At 37.5% G+C, this 13,010-nt stretch overlaps 1 protein-coding gene across 9 annotated transcripts in view; it reads right to left on the bottom strand.

The window, feature by feature from the left end:
- The window catches only part of LOC131027665 (uncharacterized), a 300,093-nt gene that overhangs the window by 217,935 nt on the left and 69,148 nt on the right, over nucleotides 1–13,010 (bottom strand). For all 9 annotated transcript variants that reach the window (XR_009102519.2, XM_057957732.2, XM_057957733.2 and 6 more), the window contains one exon: nucleotides 9,282–9,523. Coding sequence is in view for 8 of the 9 variants with exons in the window: in XM_057957732.2 (XP_057813715.1) it covers nucleotides 9,282–9,523 (242 nt within the window). In the remaining variant the exon portion in view is untranslated. The remainder of the gene's footprint in view (nucleotides 1–9,281; nucleotides 9,524–13,010) is intronic.

Raw genomic sequence — 13,010 nt, forward strand, 5'->3', positions numbered from 1 at the left:
AATACTGGTGCAATCAAAATGAAGTATTCACAATTGAACTTAGCCACAATAACAATTAGGTTCAAAGTTCAAACTAACCATGCACTACAACTTGCAATCAACAAGGTGTAAATGGTATGAACCAAAGGATTCATCAAATATCATTACACTTTTCCATCATAATAAATGAACTTTATCTAATTTGAGGATATAACAAGAAACCATGCAATATGAAGAAGAAACACCACTATCCACCATAAATTCAATGAAAAGTATGTTTGTTTACATGCCTTGGCAACAATTTCTGCCTTCTCCTACTCTACTCTATTCTTAATTGCTAATTATTGATTGACTACTAACTAATAACCTTTACAAATGGGAGCATTGAGCCTAATATAAAGAGCTCATTACAATTCAAAGGCTCGGATTGATTCTCAAATCAATAGCCAAGATCTTACAATAAAACCCTAATTAGAGTTTGTTACAACAAACTTCTTCTTAGTCAATCAGAAAATTACATTAAATTGGACACATGTCCATCGCTGAATGTCGACCAATGAGTGATAAGGTTACGTACATTGAACTTTGTGCCTCCACATGTGGTAGTTGTCCTCCTCATTGGATGAGTCAAGTACATTGCATATGGACGCTTCGACTTGAAATGATGTGATTGGATTAAAGATGACTAGGCACCACCTCAGCTTCATCATCTTGTAGATCATCACAAAGTGGAGTGATTGAGCAATATCTCTTGATACTCAACATTTCAAATTGCTCCTTGATGAAAGTGATGATAGTGGGAGATATTCCCAAATTGTATCATCCCATCTGATCCGATCACTTTCACTTATCCTTCTTCATACTTGGAAATTCACCTTATCATGTGTCACATTTGATGTAGACCTTGTGATGTCTATGCTTGATGTACTTGACCTTCTCCTTGCATTGGTGATTGATCTTCCTTGCATTGGTGATTGATCTTCCTTGCCTTGATGAAGTGTTCCTTGATCTTCTCTCATGTGATGAGGTCTTCCTTCCATTATTTTGATGTAGACTCCATGATATCTATGCTGGATCCTCCTTTGTTCATGATGTGCTTGGATAGATTCACCTTGATGTGGGGAAGTGTCTCCATATGTCTATGGTGTGTTTGCGTGTAGAGTCTCTCCTTCACGCCTTCTAGCTTTACTCATCATTTAAGCCTTGATTGTGAAGCTCTACATCTTGATGAGTTTCATCTTAAGTCCTTTCCACCATCCCCTTTCCTTAGTCATACCCCTTGACTTACTCAGATTTGCATTTGTGTACTTGCTGATTGCGCCTCATCCTCAATCAGGTTCACACCCCAATCTAGATCTGCCTCACTTGAATTCTTTCTGAAATGTGAGCATTGTCTTGATACTGATTTTGAATTCAGAATTGGTGAGTTCTCAAGTCCCCCTAGAATATTCATCCTTGACTCGCCTCCTTGCCCTGAAGATGCCTGTCCTTCATTTCACCCCTTTATCAGCATTCCATCCTCCTACCAAAACCTGAAAAAAAAAAACTGACTTAACATCATACACCATGAACTGAAAGCAAATAAGGCTGATACTTGACAAATCAAGCCCCGAAAAACCTATTCAACGTAGAAATAACATTGAAAACACAAGGAAATGCAAAGCACTGAGTCTGATTTCATCCCTCTTAAATCTGATTCTCCGCAAGTCCGCTTGTCTGATCCTCTATTCTCCAAGGTCTGATTTCTGCTTGTCGTGGTTTCCTTGAAGTCATGGAATCCCAGCCTGCTGGTCATGGATTACTTGAAGTGGAGGATAAAATGTTGCTTCTCACCTCAAAGTCGTGGATTCCTTGAACTCAAGGAATTTGAGCACTATTTAATCTTCAATTCCAGTCATAAATACTTGTATAATTCCTTGATCTGAGTGATTGCTTGTTCACTTTCATGTCTTCTCATTACCTTCATACTTCAAGCTTCGCTAATTTGATGAGTTTATGGTCTTGGACAGAAATTTGCATCTCATCATTTGATTGTGGATTCCTTGGGGTCAAGGAATTTGAGAAGTGACATCGTGGATTCCTTGGGGTCAAAGAATTTGAGCATAACTCTTAACTTCATCCCTCAACTTCATTGATCATTCCAGCTTTCTCTCATTTCAATCAAAGATATTTTGTTAGCAATTTTGAAAATCCTTAAGATGAATTTGGATAAAGCAACATATGCCTCACTTTAGCACCTTCAAGCCTCAAGTCGTGGATTCCTTGACATCAAGGAAAATGAGCGCTTCATCTCCTTCAATCGTTCTTCACTTTCATCTTTTTTTATTTTGCTTCTTTGAGTCGTTCAATTGTTTTCATCTTTAAAATGATTTTGCTAGCAAATTTTGAAAATCCAAGGATAAATTCAATCAAGGCAATCTTCAACTCACATATCTTTCAAGGCTCCCAAATCGTGGATTCTCCTTGGAGTCGAGGAATTTGAGAAGTGACATTGTGGATTCCTTGAGGTCAAGTAATTTGAGGATTTAAGGATAACCTCTCTCATTTTCTTCAAGATCGCTTCTTTCTCCAACTGATTGATTTCACCAAGTAAACGGTAGCTGTTGCAAGTTTGATTAGAGATGATTTCCCTTTGTTGAAATCATTCAAAGCTTCACCACATTTATGTCTTTCGCCCAATGCTTGGAAGGTTGATCATCATGGATTTGGGCAACTCATGGAGAACTTCGCAAGCCTTCTCTCAAGTTTTAGATCTTTGCATTTGATCATGGAGACATGGATAAACTTTCACTTGTCTTGGTGAACCCACTAATAGTGCAACTCATGAATAAAACTAGCCCTCAAGACCCTAAAGTCATGGACTCCTTGAGAAAAATAAATTTGATGACGAAATCATGGATAAATTCATTCATCAACTCTAATCTATCTTGATAGTGCAACTTCTACTTGACCTATCGCTTCAAGATTTCCAAGTCATGGATTCCTTGAGGTCGAGGAATTTGAGAAGTCAAGTCGGGGATACCTTGAGGTCATGGAATTTGAGCACTCAAGGAATTTAACTTTCATCCACACTTGTAAATGTTTTGATATCCATTTTTCATCTATCTAAGTCTTGATTGAATTCTTTGTTTCTCATACAACCCTTGAGGTGCTTCCACTTGCTTAAGAGTTGCTTATCATTCGTAAAACCTATCTCATGACTAAACCTATGGGTTGCATTGCGAATCCTTGCTCAATGAAGTTCTTGACTCCTATCCAATACTTAAGCATTTTTGACAAAAAGAAGCTTAAGGTTGTTTGCTCATCTTAGTCCAAGACATGGACATGCTGACTTGATCACACCCCGACAATCAAAGCACTGCATCTTCTCACAAGCAAAAGGTTAATGACTAACGAAACTACTGCCAAGCTAAGCAAACTAAGCAAAAGAACTAACCTACAAGCAAAAAAGTGGGGGTCACCATTTGCAATGGGGCAATGTGTGAAAACGTCACAATAGGGACATTACAAAATTTCAAACTTATGTTATTTTTGTATTTGTGCACACCTAAACACTATGAAAGGTGCCTAAAAAAATGTGATCCTTTGCGTATTGGTATGTGGTTAGCCACTAGCACACGCCTAACACTAAACTTGAAATTTTGTAACATTTGCAATTCTTATCAAAGCATCCATCTACCTTCTAAGGTGCAAAAGTATTCTTGATATGCATCCCTCTCATTCCTTTTGATGCATTTGAGGTAAACAAAGGGGAAATTTCAATTTGTGGAGATTGTTGGTTTTGCTGCACACTGAAATTCCCAAGCAGTTCAGGTCGCAGTTCCTAAAAATATCTTTGTAGTGTCATGTCCTCCTTCTAAAGCATGCATCTTACCATTGTGAGAACAAAAAAGCAAAATTGCATTCCCTTGTTTTCGCATGTCCTTAAATCTTGGCACACACCTAATCTAGCACATGCCAAAACACCATGAAATTTGTTTACCATTTTCGTCTCAAAAACACGCCTTTACTGAAAATATTTGTGGAGTGGTGCATGCCATTGTCCAAGAGTGCACCTATCCATTAGTGAGGAAAATATTGTTTTTAGAAGACAAATTGTAGCTTAGTTATGTGGCACACTCTAGTTATTAGGCATGTGCCTACACTCACAACTCGATATTTTCAAAACAAATTAGCCTCTTCTACAAAAAAATGTACAACCTATTTTCCATAAGTGCACATCTATGTCAAAGTGTTGGTTTAGAATATAAAAAATTGGCTTGCTTCATATTCACATGTCTATTCATGTCCATTAGCACCTGATGTCTCCAACTTGCCCCTACATTACTCCTTTGTGCTTTGAATAAAAGAAAGAGATCATCATTTGTATTTGCACACTTCAGCTTCTTAGCATGCACCAATATGTAAAAAAAAATTGGAAAAGTTTCACCTTTACAATGGTGCACCCCTAAACATTCTCAAACATTTTTTTTTTAATTTTCAAATATGTTTCTTGCTTTGAAATAGAGCACCTCATTGTCTTGGCATGCACCATTATTCAAGAATTCAAATTTTTTAAAACTTTGATTTTTTTATACTACGGCAAATTCAATCTTTAACAAGTGTTTTATGGTCTTGTGATGGATAGAAGAAAAAAAGCAAGATGCAAAGTAGGCAAGATTCAGAAACATGTTAGGAACAAGTAAAAGAAAGATTTTGGTTTCAAATTCAAAAAATATGAAAGTTTCAGATGTGTACAACAAAAAACACATCCAAAACACCTAATGAAGAATGAGAAAGTTGGGGAACTCAAGTGATGATATGCAAAAAAAATTCAATTTACCAACTTGTCCCAATTTGGGTTTGAATCAAAAGAATCCAAAGAGGCAGTTAATGCTTCCACTATTTGTGATTGGTTGGAAAGAGGTGAACAACCTTGTAGCTCTAGGGATCACTAAAAGGACCTGTGCCTAGAAGTTACAGCCTCTTGAAGAAAAATGCCCAAGCGCCTCTAATTAGGATAGCAAAAGTGGACAGGGGACTACCAAATCTCTCCAAAGATGGTAATAACTTCATCAAATCTCACCATAGAAAAAAAGAACTTAAACTGCTCTTCAATCTCTTCTTCCTAGAGGGAACAAAGACAAAATCTTGTCACTACACAAGATGTGGTGGTCAATCTCAACCCAAAAGTAGTGGGATCAAACCCTCAACTGCCCAAGTGGGGTTCTCAGAACCTATGACCAATGATGTTAGAGATAGCTAAAAGTTGCATATAGTTACATCCACAAACATGAATGAAATTCTCAAAATAGAAATCCAAGTGAAGACTGAGAAACAACTGGATAAAGTTATGAAGGTTTTAAGCGCAGAGAACTTTACAACAAATTTACTGAACTTAGTGTTGATGCAAGAAATTGTACTGCTACTCTTTCGGTCAACACAAAATAGAATGCTAAGTATCATATCCTCTCTTGAATAAGGAAATCCCTAATGTTATTCTGGGTGATCAAATGGGACAACCTCAAGGTTCCAACTATCGGGTCTTGACGACTTAGGATAACTCAACGGTAATGTGCTTTGCTAGTAAACACGAGGGGACTTACGAATGCAACAAGTTGGTCTGCATCTAATGATGCCTTGATTTCGAACTGGAGAAATAAATAACAAAAGAGATAAGGGTTTAGGGATCCTAAGGACAATGGTAGTAATAGTTCATGCTACAGGTAGACAGATTTCAAACAACTAATTCTTGTTTTGCTAGACACCCTCACAACTCCACAAGAACAGTGCAAACTCCTAGGAAATTAAAGATTTTTAGACAATGGACATTAATCTAGGCAACCAATTCTAGCGCAACCTGAAGCAAACACCCACAGTTGAACTAAGAACAATTTTCAGTTCAGACTAACCATACACGGAGACCTACAATCAACAAGCCCCCATGGTACGAACCTTAAATCAAATCGGATACCCTCACATTTCATCATTAGAATCACTGAACATTAACTAGCTAATCTAATGAAAAGAAACCATGTAAACAAAAGAGAAAAAAATGACAAACACCAAACTTCAATGTTTATTGATTTGTTCAAACTGCCATTACAACAATCTCTATCCAGTAGTCCTATTCTACTCCTAATCCGCTAACTACTAACCTCTAAAATCTAACTATCTAACCTTCTAACCACTAATATCTAACCCTTTACAAAAGAGAGGCACTGGCCTTTTATAGATTTTACAGTTTGAATCAGTGGCCAGGATTGAAACCATCCAGTGGCTATGACCTACCTTCTAGAAGCCTGACAGCTTTAGACCATACCTAGTAATTCTCATAAGTGCACAACTGCCCCCTCAACCACTTCTTCAGCTACCTACAACTGGTTTACATCAATTTTGCAAATCAAGTAGTTGAGAAATAATTGACCTATGTCCCTTTGGTTTTAAATGCATTAATGGGGACCCACAGGTAGTTATTTTACAATAAAGCCATTTTGTTTTTTTACAAACCAGCTGATTTTCTGATGTTTCCAGTTGTGTATCTTTTGAGTCTGCATACTTCTGTAGCACTCTGTGTTTTGTTACTATGTTCGGCCCTTTAACATGTTCTTCATTGGCACCGCTCTATGATCATAACTTTGATCCTACGTGCTACAATCACATCTTCGTCTGTGTGTTGGGTCCTCTTGTCGTCCCACTGGTGGTTTTGCCTTTGCGATCCTCACATGACGCCATTCATCCTGCGTAGACAAGCAATTGAAGGATCAATCAACCATACATTTAATTACTCTGCTCTTTTAAATCTTCGCCTTCCTCACACTTTGGTTTAAAGTTCAACCTAGTTGTGCCTATTTCGAAGTTGGGGAAGCCTTTTAGCGATGTTAAACGAAACACACTAACACAAAGTTAGGTATCTTCTCGGCAATGTGGAGGTGTTAAAAGAAAAGAATGCTTCGTTTTGAAAAAATGCAAATCAACTTTACCTTGTTCACCCAACCTAAATTCAGTAAAAAACCTCGAACCTTTTCTTGGTTTGACCTCCCAAACAATGACACTTTTAGTTCAGCATTTTTTATCGATATATGAAGGCCCGATAGCAAGACGGTGTCTACATTTTATATGGGCAAATGCCCGAACTTTATATTTTGCTTTGGCTCCTTTTTTGTCATCTCATACTTTATAGGACCTCATTTTGGTATTATCTTCGATGTCTAAGAGGGGCGAGAAACGAATGCCTTCTTCGAACTTGACTTGTCATTTCTTTAATTATTTTGTCAATACCAAAGTGCTTTTAAGTTTTCAATATATTTTCAATATTGTGAAGGCAACTTATGTGGGGCGACTTCATACAAACTTTATTAAATTGACCCCCCCCTCTTTTTTAGATATATATTTCGGTGTTTGGAAGGCATTATTAAAATGAGACTTGCGATTCTAGATAGGCTCATTTTCGGAATTTAGCAGATGATGCGAAGATGGCTTCTCACTTTTCGAACTTTTGTTTTGACTGGACTTTTGCCCTACACACTGAGTCACTCCGAGGTTTTGGTCGGCATTTTGAAGGGCAATTGCTATTCTACAAAGCCTTCTCGCATTTTCTTTTAAACCCCGAACTCCATACCTATTTAAACTCAGCACTTTGGTCTTTCTCGGGATTATTTTCAGCGATGGGGGGGTTATGCAAACACGACCTCACCTTCTGCGTCTGATGCCTCGAGGATTTTCGAGCTCTAGTGATTTGGCTCTCTAAAACGTGAAACATACTATCCCTCCTAGAATTGTTGTCTACCTTTGAAGGCCTAATAGTAGGACGGGATTATTTTCGACCATAACACATGTGAATCCTATTCCATTTTGCCCTTATCGATATCACAGGCTCTAAAGGGCGAAAAGACAAAGTTGATCTTTGTTCTTTGTGTGATTTGCGGTAAAAAGCCCGAGATTTCTTCATTGATCTGTGCCTTAGACGTTTATCCATTTTCAGGATTTTTACGAGTTAGCAAGGTCGAATCTTTGCTAGAGAACACCAACCTCTCTCTCGGCAGGCTGGAGGCGGGGGTCCCCTGCCTGAGATGGGGCGGGGATGTGCGAGCACAACAGTTAGAATGCCCCTTAATTAGCCCATTTTTGCAAATTTCAATTAAAAATGGGCATGTGTTCTCTACAAGAACTCCTACGAGTGCAATTTCACACTGGAATATTGCAATGGAGCCATCGAATTTATAATTCCACAATAATGCTGCAAACTTTGGTATTCGACAATGGAGTTACCAATTCTGAAATTCCAACCATTAACTCTAAAATTCTACAGTGCAACTGTGAACTCTAATATATTACAAAATAACTTCAAACAATGAAATTTTACAAACGAACTACACAGTAGAAAGGAAGAAACATGTTGGAAATGCATTTAAAAAGCCTACACTGAACCAATAACTTGGGGTGCAACAGGGAATGTGGAAACTGTAACTGCAGATACTGGAAACAGCGATCTACACAAAGCAAAAACAGAAAGCTGTGCACTCGAACACATTTTAATCTAATCAAAAAATAATTTTCATCCTCCAACTGCAATCAATATTGTATTTTTCTTCCATTCATAGGCAGAATTCTCCATATCCAAGGTCATACCAAATAAATTTATACACCTACATACATTTCAATTCATAGATTATATTTTCATCACAGTAGTAAGATATACATACATATGTTTGATTGAAATGATACCAAGTACCCAATATATTCAATTTATAATCAATTGATAGCTATTATCAAAGATCTATTTGTGATTTATACTAATCTCTAAAACACATTAATAATTAATAACCTAGCATCTTTCTTATCATAGGTGGCAAACACAAAATATTAAACATTGACCTTACAAACTACTGAAGGATGCCACAAGTCTGTAATGCATTGCAATCACTAAGCATTGGTTGAACACTTCAGTTTGCCAGTTAGGACAACATTTCTAGATCACAAAAAACAACATAAGTAACTAAATCGTCTAGTTCAACATTACTTTTTTTAAAAGCACAATGTTAACTGGTTTCTTTGAAAATCATAGAAATTTATAAGAAATATCTACCATACCTAAGGTATCCTTGATAAGCAACACCACAAAAGAACATTAGAGTTTGCAGGATTGGGAAAGACACCGTGGTTTATTTTTTTCATTCATTTCTATATTACCCCTGCCTACAAAGAGAAATTGAAAAATGCCAATTTTCTACATATTTTCTATCAGTTTTTCCTTGAAACCAAGATTGCTGTAGGAATTTGAAAAATTAATATTTTTTCCAAGTAAACCAAAAAGCACTTACTGCAATGGCAAAACATTCACCCTCATAGAATTTCAAGCTGACACCTTTAACAGCTTCATCTTCCTTCTGGACTCTCTTAGTTCGATAACCTATCATATTGTCAAATGACCAGAATTCCCACCATTTCCTCGTTGTGTACACTTTTCTCAGGTTTTGAAGCTCCACAGCAACTTTAGATGCCATATCTGGATCAATTTGCTCCATGTTTGAGTTTTCATCCTTTACCCCTCCATTATATTCAACTGTGAATGGAAGGAAATGCTGTCAGGTAAAAGAAAAGAAATTGAAAAATAGATGGAAGTCACAGAACAACCAAAGCCAAATTGCTTTTAAAATTAAGATGCCGACACAGCAAGCAAACTGGAAACTGCACAGCAGTACAGAATTTATAAACCAAAGATTAAAAACATCTTATGCACACCAGTTTCATTTCTTCAAAATTAAATCCTTTAGTGAAGACCGATTGACATCCTTAAACACATTGATATATGACAGCAACATATAACACTTTCTATAGTGCTTATTCAAAAGCATTGAGGAACTAAAAGACAAAATTGCTGGAATGAAAAAAAAAACTTATCCCACAAGCAGAAAAAAGACATGTAGAAACAGGCATTTTCTTTAAACTAGGAAATTTCAATTCCAAGTTTCCATGCCAATGATTTGGTTAGGTTTTTCAACAGTTTATGGAGAATCATTCAGACCAATTTTAAAGAAGAGACAAGTAACAGATTCTAGAATAGAATAGAAATTGTTTGCTAGAATTGACACAGTCCGAGAAATCAAAGTTACCGTGGTAAAATGCTCAAACTACACTTAAATGTGATGAACCCTAAGATAGTTAAATTCAGCTAAAGAAAGGAATTCTAATTCAATTATATTCACAGGGTGAAATAACAGCCTGCAGACAAAAGCTACATCAAAGAAAGCTATAAATACTTGTCTAGGCTTGCCCAAGATATATGTTAATCCATGCCAAGTAACACCAAGTCATGTCCTTACTTTGGCATTGTTCAGCATCCCATGTGCTAATCGCATGGGCATTGTGCTACTCCCAGTGACATCTAACCTCAATTCCATCTTCTGAGCAGATTACAGCTATGTAGCACAACACTAAAGGGTAGACCGAACTCATTTGGATCATTTAGAGTTGACAAAGAGCTCTAACATTATCCACATGACTCACACATTGGACCTCCATCCCTATGTCACACCATCTCAGACCGCACTTCCAAGGTGCATGGTGCATGGTGCATCAGCATGCCTGCCTGTCCAGCATCTACTTCGGAGCCAAACTGTCACACCTACAAGATGGTGAAGCAATGACAATTATTGAAACCAACTCATTGTATATCTATTCTTGATGTAATCACCTTTGTTAGACATATATTATAAACATCTGTAGCATATGCTTTAGTAGGTAGTGTTGTACACAGGGTTCTCAACACAACTTCATAGCATAGATGTGGCTAGGAGAGACACAGTTATAATTCTCTTGAGAGAGCATACCATGTGCAAAACATTCAGACTAATAAAGTTTTCTGCTTCAGTTCTAATACTGTTTTACACATCACTCTATTTGTTATCACCGACTCATTGTCAACATTGCTTCTGCATATAGCACATTTATATTCTAGTTTAGAGTGTTGTCTCTAGAAAACTCCCTAGGATCTGTATCACTGGTATGACGGCAAGTTTTCAAACATGCCTCATGCATGTTGGTAAAAGGGGAAGATGGTTGAGTCCCAAAAGAAAGCTTTTGATGCCTTGAAGCATTGCCAAGAGAACTGATTATCCATAACAGCTATGGATAATAAAAAACTACAGCAGTACAGAGACATCTTTAAAAAGCCCAAAAGTGTTAAACTTGTAATGGAACCCCCTCCTCCAAATAATCTGCAGTAATGAAGAACTATTTGTGAAAATTATAAGATTCAGTGCCTAACGTAAGAGCTCCTTGATCAAGGAAAGTCAGTTCAAGCCCTTGTCCATGCTGCAATTTGAAAGTCATCTTGCCATAAAAAAAGTTTCAAGGAACTTATCTATAGGTTCTTGAACAATAAACAAGATAAAATTGACAAATCGGTATCCTCTACCATGTTTTGCAACCTTCTAGACCAGCACTAAGTTGAACAATACTTCACCATAATTGATCTGAACTTTCATCATCATCAAATTTATGTCAATACTGTAGATGTTGAAAGACATTGACAAAAGGGGAATATGATGATAATCATACTTCGATGTAAAAATTCAGGGACAAACATGTCGTGAAAGTTTGGAACTACAAGAAATTTTCTGTCTTCCAAAAATTGAAGTCATCATCCAGTTTAAATCTCAAAAACTGTTCACTAAATATTGCCAATCAGCACCCATATACCAAATGTAGTTAGTTTGAAACCCAAGGGATGTGATCTTTCTCAATGGAACTAAATTTAGTGAGCAGCACACACTCAAGCAAAAGCTGGTGTCTTTCTCTGTTCAGGTGCATAGTAGAAGGGCTGGCTATATGATATTTTCCTATTTTGCATATAAGTGTATGGTATGATCTTGATATTGCAAGTATAAAATCAAATTAGGTACTTAGCTTTCCCTGAATCACAGAAAATATGCAAGTGGTGTTTAGAACGTGTAGAACAGCCCATATTTTCTCCATGTCCTTGGACAATATTGAATACTTTAAGCTAGTAAGTTGTGCCTTAACTGAGCTGCATTGCTTTTTTTGTTGCTGCATTGTGTGTGTGTGACATGGGAGAGGCCTTCACATCTGTCTGACTGTCAAGGGACAGCACCACATCCTCTGGCCATCAAGAGGATACAAAGCCATCCCATTAACTGCTACAAACACAGGGATGTTCTTGGATGTCTTAGCTAGTTTCAAAAAAGGACAGCAAGGGAAAAGTGACATCCTATATCCCTTCCCCTATATCCCTTCCCCCATCTTCAAAACGTACAGGACAAGTAGCTAAGCCACAAAGTTGTATTCCAATGGACACCTACTAAACTAGAAGATGTTTTTCCATTAGTTGAAATGGATGAATGAAATGAAATGAAATGAAATGAAATGAAATATTTTTAATAACATCCACGAGACCAACACTACCGTCTTCGGTTTTCATTTCACTTTGTTAAACCATTTTAGACATAGGCAGAAGGTATATTTTCTATATTACCTGCTAGCTTCATTGGAGCTAGGGATTAAAGAGCATAGTAAAAATGAGAGGAACCCTTTTCTGCAAGAGGGTTTAATCATCCTTATTCTTGAACATATTAAGGCCCTTCCTTCTCCTTCTAAATCTAGGGTTCAGAGGGTGACTCCCCTCCTCCAAGTGAGGATGATGAGCAAGGGTCTAAAATAGGGGATGACTTGGATACTGAGACTAGGGCGGAAGATACTACGGATAAGGAGTGGAGAACCGAGGAGAATGAGTCTGCTTCACAGGAGATGGGTGCCTCCCTTCCTCCCGAGGTGAAGGGTAAGAATAAAAAAAGGAAGAGGACCAATGTGACTATGTTAGGGTCCAATGGTTCAGATTTTGCGGATGGAGATTCAGCTGGGAAGTGTAATTCAGGGGAAGAGGAAGGTAATCCTAACACTAGGTGTCGGGTACCACTGGCAACAGTTTTCCACGTGATACTTCTTTCCTCCCTCTCCCCCTAGGACTAGTGAAGATAGAGAGATCCACCCCTTTTTCCAAGAAACTTGCAAAAGGATTCCCCTTTCCTGAA

This window comes from Cryptomeria japonica, chromosome 8, assembly GCF_030272615.1.
Source record: "Cryptomeria japonica chromosome 8, Sugi_1.0, whole genome shotgun sequence".
In the NCBI taxonomy this organism is placed as follows: Eukaryota; Viridiplantae; Streptophyta; class Pinopsida; order Cupressales; family Cupressaceae; genus Cryptomeria; species Cryptomeria japonica.